This window comes from Ambystoma mexicanum, chromosome 1q, assembly GCF_040938575.1.
Source record: "Ambystoma mexicanum isolate Mex_15411 chromosome 1q, UKY_AmexF1_1, whole genome shotgun sequence".
In the NCBI taxonomy this organism is placed as follows: Eukaryota; Metazoa; Chordata; class Amphibia; order Caudata; family Ambystomatidae; genus Ambystoma; species Ambystoma mexicanum.
This window is the reverse complement of record NC_090922.1, coordinates 61,959,292-61,974,555: the sequence shown is the minus strand read 5'-3', so window position 1 is coordinate 61,974,555 and position 15,264 is coordinate 61,959,292. Positions and strand designations below refer to the sequence as shown.

General features: G+C 49.9%; 1 protein-coding gene across 1 annotated transcript in view; it reads right to left on the bottom strand.

Annotated features, from left to right (window-relative positions):
• NQO1 (NAD(P)H quinone dehydrogenase 1) overlaps positions 1-13,715 on the bottom strand; it is a 182,823-nt gene extending 169,108 nt beyond the window's left edge. Inside the window, exon 1 of the mRNA XM_069635519.1 lies at positions 13,450-13,715. Within this exon, the coding sequence (XP_069491620.1) occupies positions 13,450-13,456 (7 nt within the window). The 5' untranslated portion in view covers positions 13,457-13,715. The remainder of the gene's footprint in view (positions 1-13,449) is intronic.
• Between the last annotated feature and the right edge of the window lie 1,549 nt (positions 13,716-15,264).

Genomic DNA, 15,264 nt, shown 5'->3' with positions numbered 1-15,264 from the left:
AGTGCGCGTTCGCGAGGGCGATGAGAGGAAAACCGCCTTTTGCACCCGTTACGGCTTGTATGAATATCTAGTCATGCCCTTCGGTCTATGCAACGCCCCGGCAACATTCCAGCATTTTATGAATGACATATTCAGGGACATTCTGGACGTATACATGGTTGTTTATTTGGACGACATCTTGATCTTTTCACGGAATCTTGATGACCATGTAAAGCATGTTCGGGAGGTCTTATCCCGTCTGAGGGAACATTCACTATTTGCCAAACCCGAGAAATGTCAATTCCATAAAACGTCTGTTGAGTTTCTGGGCTTCCACATTACCCCTGGGGCACTATCCATGAACGAATCCAAGGTTAAGGCAGTCCTAGATTGGCCAGTTCCTCAGACACTTAAGGCCTTGCAGGCCTTTTTGGGCTTCGCCAATTTTTACAGGCGCTTAATTTTTCGTCCTTTTCCACAATTGTGTCCCCACCTACGGCTCTGACCAGCCCTCAAGTACCCTATCAGTGGCAAAAGGAACATCAGGAATCCTTTGAGGCTTTGAAAACCGCTTTCACCACTGCACCGATTCTCCGGCACCCCAATCCCGATCTTCCATTCATAGTCGAGGCGGATGCCTCTTCTTTTGCCCTCGGTGCGGTGTTGTCTCAGACATGTCCTACGACAGGCAAGTTGCATCCGGTGGCATACCACTCCCGCAAGTTTTCCAATACTGAGACCCATTATACAGTAACGGAGAAGGAACTTCTGGCCGTCATGGACACCTTTCGTGTCTGGCGCCATCACCTCCTGGGGGCTAAGCATCCAATCACTGTCTACTCCGATCATCGGAATCTCCAGGATCTGGCTTCCTTAAAGTGCATCAAAAGCAGACAGGTCCGGTGGCATCTCTTCTTTTCCGCCTTTGATTTTCACATTACTCATCGTCCTGGAATCACTCATGGAAAAGCGGACGCCTTGTCACGCTCTCCGGGTGGAGTCGAGTTGCCAACCTTCCCCGATGCTGTTCTTGGTAAGAGTCATGTGATTTGTCTCTGCACTCCCTCTCTGTCACTGTTGGATTCTGTGCGAGCATGGACGAGCAATCATTCTGACCAACTGCGGGTTTGGGATCCCGTATATTGTGATGGTTTGCCTTTCGTGCATGATCGCCTGTTCCTTCCCACGCCTGACACCCGTAACCTGGCCCTTGAATGGTCTCATGATGCCCCCTTTAATGCCCATCCCGGCCAGGAGCGTACTATGGATCTCCTAAAGCGCTGGTGATGGTGGCCCTCTATGAAGTGCGACGTGGAATGCTAGGTCAACTCTTGCTCTGTTTGCGCTCAGGCCAAACATCGAAGAGGTCGTCCAATTGGCCTGCTGCTTCCGCTTCCGGTACCCCCAAGACCTTGGCATACACTGACTATGGATTTCGAGACCGATCTCCCCAAGGTACGGGGTTTTGACACCATCTGGGTGGTGGCGGACACATTCACTAAAATGGCTTGCTTTGTTCCTTGTAAGGGGATCCCTTCGGCCCCGGCCGAGTTGTTTTTTGAATCTGTGTTCATGTTGTTTGGGCTTCCTTCTGTCATTGTTTCTGATCGTGGGTCGCAGTTCACCTCTCGTTTTTGGAGATCTTTGACTAAGCTACTTGGCCTCGATACCAGGTATTCTTCGGCCTATCACCCTGAGACTGATGGGCAGACTGAAAGGACGAATGGAGCAGTATCTTCGGTGTCTTATCCTGTAGCAGCGGTCCTCCTGGTTGAGTGCTTTACGGCTTGCCGAGTTCGTATACAATACCGCGGCTCACTCTGCTACAGGTTTTTCTCCTTTCTATGCCCTCTATGGCCAACACCCCAAGGTCTTGCCTGTCCCTGGCGCCTCTGTCTCTTTGAATCCTGCGGCCACGGCCTGTCTTAGGGATCTGTCTGCTGTTCATGCTAGTACTTTGGTCCATCTTACTGAAGCAAAGGCCTCTATGAAGTCCCGTGTTGACAGCAAGCGCTTGGCTGCTCCTCCCCTTGCGGTGGGTTCCAGGGTGTGGTTGTCTTCCTGTCACCTTCGCCTGGTGGGTTGTCGGAAACTTCTGCCTCGCTTTGTTGGCCCGTATGTGATCTCTCAGGTTGTGAATCCAGTGGCTTTTCGTCTGGTTCTCCCGAGTTCTTGGCGAATCCATCCTGTTTTTCATGTCTCTCTCCTCAAGCCATGTCCTGATTCTTCCCGCCTTCGGGCCCCAGCAGCCCGTGTCCCTGGCCTCCCCTGATGTTTTTGAAGTGTCAGCTATTTTGGGTTCCTGTTGGTTTAGGGGTAGGCTCCAGTATTTGGTGGATTGGAAGGGTTATGGACCGGAGGAGCGTTCTTGGGTTTCCGCCTTGGATGTTAACGCTCCTCGGTTGGTAGCCCGGTTCCATAGGGATCACCCGTCCTGCCCACGAGGTCGCGGGCCGTTGGGAGGGGGCTATGTTAGACGATCCTCTGCACACCAGAACACTGCTAACATCTCTGCACACCAGAACACTGCTAACATCTCCACAACACCTTCCTCGGGTTCCCACACGACTCCCTCCAGGGTTCGAGACTCATGTGATTTGGTTTACCCAAAGGACCGAAAGTTCCGTACCAGGTACAATTTACGTGCTCGGTTGCAGCCCTTCCTGCATTGGCAGTTGCCATGGAGAACATACAGCAGAAGGGGCGGCGGAACACCTCCGTGTCGATCGTTCATTTGCTCACGTGATTCAGAGCGGCGTTTCCCACGTGACCTTGGTGGACGTCACATGACCCCGAAGCGCACAGTATATAAAGCCTGATGCACGGAGCACTCATCGCTTCTCAGCTGTCTTCAGACCCTGTTTGGCGCTACGTTTGATAACTCTATTGGTTTACCTTGATCTTGGAACTCTCACCTGGACTCCCTTGGATTATCCTTTTGTACCTTTGCTTGGAACTGCTTACCTATTGCTGAATTTCGACACGACCCCCACCTGTCTTCGGATCATCCCTTGGTACTTTGTTGGACTTCTACGCCATTGCCCTTTTGGGACTCAAGTTACGCCCTCAGCTCTACAGGTGGCTTATCCTGTATCCACGCTTGTCTGCGTTCCCTCTTGTTCTGGGGACCACCTCTCACCTGAGTCTCGAACCTCCCTCCTAGGTTTCCCGGGTTTTCCAAACACCGGATAGGTAAGACTATTCAGATCCTTTGGTTCTTGTGCTATATTGTATTTGCCTGGTACTTAACCTCGTTCTTTTTGTAGCAGCATCGGTGTTCCAGAAGTTCCGTGGATCCGGGAAGTAACATCTCCCACCTGTGGCCCCAAAGGTCGCACAGCGGGTTTCTTTTGGTTCCCCTGTGCGTCACTTGGGGACGGAGGTCTCAACGGTCTACACGACACTCAAGTCAGAACACATCTGCACTCTGAAAGTACCAAAGGCCTGTGTAGAAGTCATATGCAGGAAAAAAGTTTAAATAATTGCAAACCAGAAGATATTATGGTGATTATTAAGCCAACTATATCCTGTTTGGCAAAGACATTTTTTAAAAAGACAATACTGCAATTACAGTCCTAAAGAATTAAGTTGTTAATTAATGCATAATTACAGTATTGCTACTATAAAAAACTGCATTGTCAACACATTTATTTTGGTAAAGTTTAGTGTATCTAAATCTAATGGGGTCTATATATTTCATTTTGTTGGGGAAGGTGTATCATATGGCAGATTAAAACACATTTGAATATGTACATGATCACACAGCTAAATGTTTTTGATGGCAACCCTAGTTGTGTGACCTACTGGTTGCATTCATCTGTGCAAGTGGTGCTCAACCCATGAGCTGATCCCAAACTCCTTTTTTTTTTTTTTTTTTTAAAAGTTTATTGATTTTTCAACACAAACAACAATACAAACCAAACCGTAGTGCAATTAACAATATTACAATAAAGCATTTAACCATTAGTGCGCACTACCTCCCTGATCCCTCCCCCCTCGCGAGCCAGTTTCCATGTCACATTCCGTATCTGCCGCACATGAGCGGGCCTCGTTGTCATCCGACCCTCCCGAAGCCATCCCTGTCCCAAATATGCAAGATACCAAAGTCCTCCATGCCATCAAAGAGGCCAGTTCCTCCTCCCAAGACATACAACTCGCCTCCTGCCACACTGCTGTCTCGGCCTCCGCCCATTTCTGTAGGTCATTCCACCACACCTCAACCCGTGGCTTGCTACATTTTTTCCAGCCCATGGCTATTCTCCGTTTGGCCAGCACATACGCCAAGTCTTTCAGTTTACACACATGTTTCTGCTTCCTAGGTCTGGAAAACCCACCCAGCAGGCATGCCCAGGCGGTATCTATGGCAAGCGTGACCCCTTTCTCTCCTAGCTTGCGCGCCACCTCCCTCCAGAACCCCTCGATCACTGGGCATGCCCAGAACATATGCGTCATGTCCGCATTTTCTTCGTCACATTTAGGGCACGCCTGTCTGCCCGCATTCCGGAATTTGGATATCCGCAGTGGGGTCATATACGCTCTGTGCGTGACATATAGCTGTACCTGCTGCAGTCTGGCATTTCGAGATACTTTCCTGTGATATCTTAGAGCCCGTTCCCACATCCCATCTCCCATCTGGGTCCCCACCTCGCACTCCCATTCCGATCGTAGGCCTGTCAGTTCCTTCCCAACCTTCAACATCACCATCTCATACAGCCTAGAGATCTCATGTCCCCCTTCCGTCGTTTCGTATATCCCTTCCAGCGTAACCTCCGATTCATCTGCCAAGGTAAATTCAGGCCATAGTTCCCGAATTTTCCTCCCCAATCTGTGGTATGTTACATATTGGCCTCCATGTAATCCAACCTCCCCGCTAAGTTCCTCAAACGCTCTAATGGCACCCTCCTGCCACACATCACCCAATGTCACCAACCCCACCGATTCCCAATAGGTCCTAATAATCCCCCTCAGCTGTCCGTCTACCCCCGCCAGGGCAACCAGTGGAATCTGCGGAGAACACGGGAGTGGGTCTCCCATCAGTTTGCATGCTCGTCTCCACACCTTCCATCCCAGCCTCACCATCGCCGGGTACTTCCTCGTAACAGTCTCGGGCAACCAAATGACTTCCTTCAGGAAAAATGGGGCACAATCATGCCCGAATAATCTAAGTTCTAGGGTCTCTTCGTCGGAAAGCCATTTGGATACAAACTGTAGTTGGCTCGCTATGTAATAAGCCTCAAAGTTTGGGAGTCTAACTCCCCCTTTTTCATGAGAGTTCTGCAACTTCCAGAGTGCCACTCTGTTTCGAGTGCCATGCCACAGGAACTCTCTGCAAACCCCATTTATTTTAGCAAAAAAACCCTTAGGGATCATGTATGGGATGTTACTAAAGTAGTGTAGCAGCCTAGGCAGAACCACCATTTTAATCATTGCTCCACGCCCCATCATCGCCAGGGGCAACTTCTGCCAGAAACTCATGCATGCGCGTATCTTCTCAACAGCCATCTCAGTGTTACACTTATGTTCTTTCTCTACCGTGTGGTAGACATCTATTCCCAGGTAACGAAACGTGTTAACTGCCCAGGGCACCTGTAGCACCGGCAGCCTCTCTATGGGGACACCCTTATAGCAGCCCAATGGGAAAATGTTCGACTTCTGGGGGTTGACCGCTATGCCTGACAACCTCGCATATCTCCCCATCACGTCCAGGATATGCTGTAAATTCTCCTCCGGATGACTCAGGTACAATAACAAGTCGTCCGCATACAGGGATATCAGATGCTTTTCCCTCCCAATCTCAATACCCACGATGTCGTACTGCTGCCGCAGGTACAGTGCCAGGGGTTCCAGGGCCAGGATATACAGCATCGGGGACCAAGGACACCCCTGTCTAGTGCCTCTGCTGAGTTGCCATCTCTCGGATATGATTGCCCCCGTCCGGACCCTGGCCAGTGGAGCACTATACAGCAGCTCCGCCCATCTAACGTATCCTGGACCCAGTCCGTATTCTCTCAAGGCCGTCAGCAGCCACCCCCAATTAACCGAATCGAAGGCCTTTACAGCATCCAACGACACTATCGCCATTTCCCCGTCGCTAATGGATCCCATCTCTATCACCCGGTGGAGGCGTCTGTGGTTTTGGGTAATATTCCTCCCCGGGACATACCCTGTTTGGTCCGGGTGTACCAGTTTGCCTATCACCCTCCGCAGTCTGTTTGCCAGGACAGCCGTTAGTATCTTGCTGTCCTGATTCAGCATAGATACTGGCCTGTACGACCCACAACTATGCCCGGGTTTATTGGGCTTAGGGAGCGGTACAATGACCGCCTCTCTGAGCGATTCCGGCAACCTCCCCGTCTCGAACGCCTCATTGAGCATATCAAGCATCGGGGGGAGCACTTCCGCCCCAAAGGTTTTGTAAAATTCGCTGGGCAGGCCGTCCGTCCCTGGGGTCTTGCCAGTGGGTAGTTGCCGGACAACCGCATCCAGCTCCTCCAATGTTATCGGGGCATCCAATTCCTCTCTTTCTTCCGTGCTTATCCTGGGCAGCCCAATATCTTGCAGGGTCTCCAGCATATCCTCCCGGTCACCGCCACCCGGATCCCCGTATAATTCCCTATAGTAATTCACAAATTGTTCGTTTATGCCCTCTTGGGTATCTATCTGCTTCCCATCCTCTCTGGTAATCGTCCTAATCGGGGGTCTCGGGGTTTCTCTCTTATATAGCCATGCCAGGAGACGGCCCGTTTTGTCTCCTCCCGCGTGTTGTCTCTCAATATATTTTTTATAGTTTAGATTACAGAGCCTCCCCCAATGTTCCGTACACTGCTGTTGCAGTTTAAGCACCAGCTCGTTGTCTATGGGCTCGCTCTTCAGCGCCTGTTCCAACTCGCTTTCTGCCCTCTGTAAATCAACCAGGACCCCATTCTGCAAGCCTTTCGATTTGGCAATCGCCACCCCTCGCACCACAACCTTAAAAGCCTCCCACAGAGTTCCCGCCGAATCAACGCTGCCAGTATTGGTATCGAAATAACTAGCTATTTCCTCCCGCATATCTTCCCTAAAAACCTGGTCTTTAAGCGCCTCTGCGCGCAGACGCCACGTCGGGATCCGCGCTCTGGGGCGGCCATATTGCCAACCCACCACCAATGGCGAGTGGTCCGATAGGACCCTCGCTTTATATTCCGCCCTGGACACCTCTATCAAGACATCCGATGTGGCAAAGATATAATCAAGCCTGGTGTGCAACTGCTGCGGGGCCGAGTAGTGTGAGTACTGTCTCACATTGGGGTGCTTAGTCCTCCACACATCCTCGAGCTCGAAGTCTCGCAGCAGCGTCCGCAGCGCCCGGGCTGCCGGGGCGGGCCTAGTCACTTTATCGTCGGATCTATCCATCCCCGGATCCAACACACAGTTAAAATCCCCTCCCCAGAACACCGCACTCCCAACACACCAGCTCAGGCTGGCACTCATAGTCCGATAGTACTCTGCCGTGCCCTGGTTCGGGGCATACGTGTTCACTACACACATCTCTTTATTCTCGATTGCCCCTCTTACCATTGCCAGGCGCCCCTCAGTATCCAGGATTTCCTGCCTCAGCTGAAACGGGACATGCGGCGCCACCCAGATCAGCACACCTCTGGCATAAGCCGAGTACGTGGATCCCACCACCGTTCCACCCCACTTTTTCTTCACCAGCTCCAGTTTATCTCGGGTCAAATGCGTTTCTTGCAACAATGCGATGTCTATCTTTTGCCTTCTCAAATATAGCATGACTTTATTCCGTTTTAGATAGCTATTGAGACCCCTGACGTTCCATGTTAGCAATTTTAGCTCCCCCATAATTCACTGGTATCCTGCCCACTCCCCCCCAACCCGCCCCGCTCATCCGTGCCGTCCAGATATCCCATCCAAAATGTACTCCCAGGGCTCGCGGTCAAACTTAAACTCCCCAACGCTATGTACACCCCAACTTTCCCCACACCCCCCATTCCCCCCACCCGTCCCCCCAACACCCTCCCCAACTGTTGCCCAGCTCCACCTCGGGAACTCAGGCCCCCCCACATCTAGTTCTGGCTGTTACACACAGAGCCCAGTAGGGTAAAGTCGCCCTAACGGCCACTTAACTAAAAAAACACTAAATGGGGGTGAATGGACTAGCCCCGAAAGGCTCCTTCGTATAACCACAGGTACAGTGCAAACAGTGCATTGATCATTCAGTTCCAGGCCCGACCTCCCCCGGCCATAACAGTAACTATATTCAAGTCCCATAGTCTCTGGCTGCACTCTTTATCGTCGTAGCGCACTTAACTCTTATTGCTGCCTTCATCAGCCTGGACCTCCGGCTCCTGGAGGCTGCCTTGCATGTCCAACCAACCCATGGCTTCCTCAGGCGACTCGAAAAACAAGGATCTGTTGTTGTGGATCACCTTTAATTTGGCCGGGTAGAGGAGCATATACTTCTTCCCCGCCTCTCTAAGTCTCCTTTTGACCGCTGCAAAGTTCATCCGACTCCTCTGCACCATCATGGTGTAGTCTGGGTAGGCCGTTATGGTGGCCTCCCCCCTCTTGATGGTTCCTCCTTTGCGAAAATGCTCCAAAATCCTCTCTCTGTCTCGGTAGTTAAGGATTTTGGCTATCATTGGCCTGGGCGGACCGCCCGGCGGAGGCCTCCTGGCCGATGCTCTATGCGCTCGCTCCACCGCAAAACCCTGCGACAGCGCACCCCCAGTGATCTCTTGGAGCAACATATTCTCAATGAAGTCCGTGGGGTTATGACCCTCCAATCCTTCCGGGATGCCCACTACACGGATATTATTCCTCCGGGCGCGCCCTTCTGCTTCTTCGGCCCTGTTCTCCAGGTTGCGCACTTTCTGTTCCAAGACATGCAGGTCGGCCTTGTGTGAGGCACAATCTGCCGTGTTGGCGCTCCCCTCCTTTTCCAGGCTCTCCGTGCGCTCCGACAGAGTCCTCACATCTTGTCGAAGTAGGTTCACCTCCTCCCGAACTTCTCCCACTTTGAGGTCAAGCACTGTTTTCAGGTCCGCCACCACCATTTCAAGCTTGGCTTCCCAAGCGGTTTTCAAATCCGCTTTCAATTCTGCGAGCGCAATTAACACGTCCTGATTTGGGCTAGCGGCGGCCATGCCGCCTGCAGATGGCTTCTCCTTGCTCCGAGCACTTTCTGAGCCTGGCGGTGTCTTGGTAAACTCATCCAATGTGGGTTGTTTCACTTTCTGTCTGACGGATTTATTCGCCATTCCACCACCACTGTATGTCGTGGGCCCGTACACTCCCGCCTCACCCCCACCCCGGGAGAGAGGAGCCCACCTTCCGTTCGCAATGGAGCGAGTCGCTTCTCCCGCACCAAGTGTACCTTCGCAGCCACTCCTTCCGCCACTTGACTGGGTCCCCACTAGCGAGTTCCTACAAAATGTGGGCCCTCCGTCCCAAGGCTGCCGCGTGACCAGCACGCGATACTCCGGCACCTAAGGCGAGTGGTCCGTTTCACTGGTCAGCTCGGGTGAGTCCTAGTGCCGACCGCTGACCGTCACTGTCCAAAGCCCGTGATAAGTAATCGGTGCCCACCGAGACTCGCCGGTTCTCTCCCAGTGGCCATTCGCACACTTCACAGCTTACTTTGCCACCGATCACTACGAGAATGCCTCTTCTTCGCCCCGCATGTATCTCCTCCGTTGTCCGGCATGGCCGCCATTTTCCCTCCGTCCGGGCCGTGACTCCTGGATCTTCGATCGCAATTTTCTGTTGTTGCCGGGCTTACGAAGGATTCAGCTCCTCAATATTTATGCAGCATACATTCATGGGCGGGTTCCTTCGTTCCTGACTCGCGAAAGTTAGTCTCAATGCACTTTTACACAGGATAAATGCAGGATCTTCAGGAGCTCTTCCAAGAGCGCGTCCTCTCACATGGCTTCCAAGCCACGCCCCCAGCTGATCCCAAACTCCTTGGCATTCGATCTTATCTCCCTGCTTTATACCAGCAACCCTGAAATTAAGATGGCTGCAAACTACAATTGCCCAGTTCTCTGCCTGCTACGGCATCCACTATGCTTAGTCTCTACATTTCATTCCTCTTACATAATAAATACACACAGCTAACTAGATAGTTCATTCCAGTCTATACATCTACAGATCTACTGCAATACAATACAGTGCAGTTAGCCTCCAGAGTTCAGATTTTCTTATACATTAGCACCTGCGGGAGAGAGCTGGCCGTTCCGGAAGACGGGAACTCATGCAGATTCTGCAAGTAGATGCCACATTTCATGCTGCGTCACTGTATCCCTGCCCAGCATTTACCCTGTCCTTGGAGGCTGTGCCCCAGGACAAGTGTCCTATGGAGTGCCACACCTCATTTCTCCCCCGCCCACTCAGCTGCACACCTCCTGCCTCAACGCCAGGTCATGGAAATAGTTACTTCCAATAGCAGAAATATGTGTAATTCCTTTTTAAGGAAAGCATGAATTGCGCAGGGCCGGATTACCTTAAAAATAAACAAAAATAAGTATCGGCACCCCAGATGGTGGCTCAGAGCGCTAGTAGTGATAATAAATACCACGTTCATGTGGGCAGGGCTCGAGAACAGTTTGCGGCACTGACCCCTCTGTTGTCCTTCCCCTCAAAGTGGTGTTTAACCCTATATAGAACCAGTTGGTACAACTGAAGTTGACAATTACCCTGTCTGCCGCAAAGCCATACTAAGTCTCAGGCTATGATTTTCTTTTAACATTGTTAACCTTTTGATTGATGAAACGTCTTCAAATGATGAGTCAAGTGTACAGGGCACTGCCCTGTGCAGCATTGGCTGCACCCATGTGCACAGAGCCTTGCACTGAAAACTGTTTTCACTGCCTTTTCTGTTTATTTATGTCCATTCATGCAGCTAACCTTTGCATTTTATAGGCACTCATCTCACTAATGTCTTACTTTAGCAGTACACAAAAATGCAGGGTTCGAAATTGCTCAGTTATTTAGCTCCTGCTTGTAGCATAGAGGAGACTGGTTAGCTTGACACAAACGCTACCAGGAGCTACTTTTGGCTCCCCAAGCCAAATGGTGCTAAACATATCTGATGTTCACTGTGTGTCTTGGTAAATTGTATAAAGGTGGTTTAGGAAACCTCTAAGAGACATTGGATGCATGAATGGTCCTAGGTACTTTACACAAAACAGCAGCATGGAGAGCGGGAGGTGGCGGCAGAGCTAGAAATGTGACAGTGAAAAGACAGCAGTGATTGGTGTAATAAAATACATATGTTCTAACCGGGCCATGGATGCAGTAGGGAAGATAATTACTAAATGAAGGGTAGCAAAACAAAAACAGAGGAAAAATGTACAGAGGAAAAGCAATATAAATAGTATGTGAAAAATGTGAAGCAACGTTGCAAGAGACTGCGAAAAGTGAACAGTGTATCATTAGAAAAAGGGGTTATGGCATGTGCATGCCACAGTTTGAAAATAAAAAAAAAAAACATCTGACAGTTCGGAGTAGCCATTCTAACATGTATGCATCTCTCGCTATACAAAAGTAGCATTTACTTCAATCGCTACATTTATTTTACTCTTCTTGTGTGTTGAAAGTTTTAAACATCCATTAAACCCGCACCATCTTGAGAACTCATTTATGACACTTTGCGTTAACAGCTCCGGGTCACAATCACAAGCTTCGTGTCAGGGAAATCATTCCACACCCAGGAACTACTTCCAGCTCCTGCTTCATGAATTCCAATTTCAACCCCAGAAAAGTTGTATTATTGCTCTTTTTAAGTCTTGGGTATTGAAAAACATATGTTGATATTAAAAATATGAGTACAAAATTGCTAATCAAATACTTTTGTTTGCTAATGAAGAACTATTTAATTAGCAAACTCTGCTAATCAATTTTTGAAAACGAATTAATGCTTTGCAGTGGGGTTTTAGCAACAATCCAAAGCCCCATTTTCTTCCCATTAAGAACCTTCAGTTTATCGGGGCAAAATTCTGGTTGGAAGATGGAAGGTAACGCTCCTTGAGGACAGGACAGTAAAGCTCCATGCATCACAGAGGAACCTGCTAGCCACTAGCCGGGGGCTGCGAAAGAATTCCTGCAATTGCAGGGTCACATGGCATCACATGTTTCTAGTTCCCCGAGCTCGCCTGCATAGAAGACCATTGTTACATCTCCACAAGTTCTGGAAGGAACAACTAGAGGATTTTGAGGCCTTGATCCCAGCTCCCCCAATTCTGGGATTTGAATTGAAATGTAGACTTCAATTGGGCAACCTCTAAAAAGAATTCTTGTGAACCAGCAGCCCTCCCGAACCATTCTTACTACAGAGGCCAGCAATAAAGGGTTGGGGCCAGTAGTGGAGAACCAGGAAGCAAAAGGCAACCCACCCGTTCCTCTAATTGGAGAGCATTGGCGGCAGCAGCGTGGGTCGTACAGTTTTTCATTCCCCAGCTCGGGTGGAAAGTAGCATAGCTCCAAGCGGACAAGATCACAGGTGTAGCCTAAATCAGACGGCCGGGAGCGGCGAGGTGGAAAGTGTAGCTTTTGGTGCTATAGAGTATCCCCCAACCCCCAATTCATTCAACGTCAGTAGGCGAGGAACGGCATCTGCTGCAGCCCCATAATACGGGACCACTGCTTGATATAATGGGGCTCGAAACCGGGTTATTGATGACAAGGTGCGGGCGATGATGCTACAGGCAGGGGCATAATGTTAGGGGGGACAGGGGTGTTTGTCCCCCCCCCCCTCTTTTATGTCACGCCATTTTGTCCCCATTCCTTTGGCTTGGGCACCTTTTCTTCAGATATCATGTCCCCCCCCCAATATTTTCAACAAAGTTACTCCACTGGCTGCAGGCTTGGGACGGGTCTGCGTCTGCTTTGGGATATTGAAAATGTACTAGCATGGGTGGCCGGCATACCCATAGGTCAAACCTCTTCATCCGAGCAACCAGCAATTCCCATCTCGCGTGCGTTTCGAAAAGCAGCGTAGAACAGATTAATAAACACAGGGGGAGACTGTATGCGAACAGTACACAGCAACATTTAAAACCAGGGTAGCTCTTTCAGCGACTATTTTCAATTACATTCTGTAATTTATAGCCCTGCGGTGCACGCGTAGAATTCAAAAGCACACCTACAAATGCAAAAGGAAAGCACACCGTTGATCAGTATTCACGCAGACCACGGGCACTCGTGGAAGAGATGCAAAGAGAACCGCGCAGCCGCTTATCCCGCCTCCAACTCAAAGAACCCAGTCATTCCTCTCCCGCAGAAGTCACGGGAGCTCCCTGCCGGAAAAATAGAAGCCATGGGGGCAACAAATGAAACATGCAAGAGCCAGGACCCCGTCCTGCTGCGTACCACGGCGGGCCAGTGACACCCGGCGGACGCTCTACACGGGCTCGAACTAAGCAGGCAACGCCGGAGCTCGGGAACAACCAAGGGGCTAGGTTCTGGACCTACCGGACATTGCGACTGCGCTGCTGTGGTGATTTTGCAGTTAGGGCGCTTCTACCCTCGGACTGTCGACAGCCGGCTCCTGGTTTTGCAGTTACCGGTGCTTCTACCCCTTGGACTGTCGACAGCCTTTGCCTGCTCGCTCTCTCCTCAAGGACCAGTGGAGATGAAGAAGATACGCGAGTACGTTCGTCTTGTCCCTCCTGCTGATTTTTTTAAAGGGGCGGGGCAAGGCTGGCACGAAACTGCCACCCGCTGGAAATCCCGGAAGTAGAGTGGGTAGGTTCGTTATACTTTCTTTCAATCCGTCAGTGTTGCGCACTTATTAATTTCACGGTCAATACCCTATAAGACTACAAGCTGAACAAAAGGGGAAAGCATCTTTCAACAAGCAATGGCAATGCCAATAGTTTTTTGCGTTTGTAGTGGGGGCAAGGAGTGGGGAATGACAGTATGGGAGCGTATGAAGGGTAGTGCTGGGGACTCAGGGCAACACTTGTTTAAGTGTATTTCACTGTGTGCACCCGGCTTCACACACATCTACTGAGATTTAGCCTTGACCACTCTCCACGCTTACCCTGATTGGATTTCTCTAAACTACCAGAGTCCCTGTTCACTATAATTAAGGGGGGGGGGCTCTATCTGTCCACCAGGCAAGAATACAAAAAATCCACCCTAACACCTATTTCCATTGTGACTCTATTCAGAATCTTTTTGAGTTCAGATCATTAAAAAAGCATATCTGAACAAAATTCAAGCACTGTCCCCACAATTCCTAACTTTGAAGAGGTCTGCACAAATCGACTTAATCGAGAACACCACCATCTTCATTGTTTCTACAGTTAGACTCAAATGTGTAGTTACATTAGTGTGAAGAGAGTGTGAGAAACTCATGGTGACAACAAGTAAGACAAGTCATCACAGTTCAAGGGTGTTTATTGAACAATTCATTCTGCAGGTGGGTTGGAAAAATACCTATTCTATATCTATGAAAGGAGCAAGCGTCAACCATTTAATGAAAAATAAGCCAGTCCCAGTAGTGTTGTGTCAAAAGAAAAAGAGCCTATACTATGAAACCTATTACCAAACCTCCCAACTAATACAAAAAGGGGTGTGGGATAGTTCTCAAGAAAAGAAAGAAGTGTTCTCAAATAATATGTCAGGATGCAGTAGCCTGCGTCTCCATTCCCCATGTTTTGGACACGCGGTACGATGGGATCGTGAAGTACAATACAGTCTCGGGCTTCTTCAGCACGAGACGACAGTTCCAATAGCAGCTCTCAGGACACACTCTCGGGCACGTGTTCAAACAACAAAACAAAAGTTCCTTTAACAAATAAAAATTCCTTCCAATGTTCATCGGGTGATGGGTTCACCCCTGGATTCCCCTCTTCTGGGAGTCGACCTTCTCAATTGTTTATCACATTTTCACGCAGGGTGACAATTTCACCTCTGGGTCACCTGGGTCCCCCTCTTCTGGGTGCTGATCCTTGTATCATATTTCACAAATGTATATCCCAATTCTCTTCTTACTTGAAATTTGGATGATAGCTTCACCCCTGGATCTCCCTCCGTCGTGCTCGGACCCCTCTTGACTGGTGGTATTCAGGGGAGGACTTCACCCTTGGATCTCCTGTTGCCAGGCTTGGACCTTTCTTGTCTACTAGTACTTGGTTGGGAGCCTCATCTCTGGCATCCTTCCATCAGGTTAATTCTTGCTGTCTCTTTACTTTGCTTTCACTTTCAATCTTGGGCTAACAACTTTTCCCCCTTGGATCCCCCTGTGCAGGGCTCCGACCCCTCTCGATTCTTAGCCTCTCC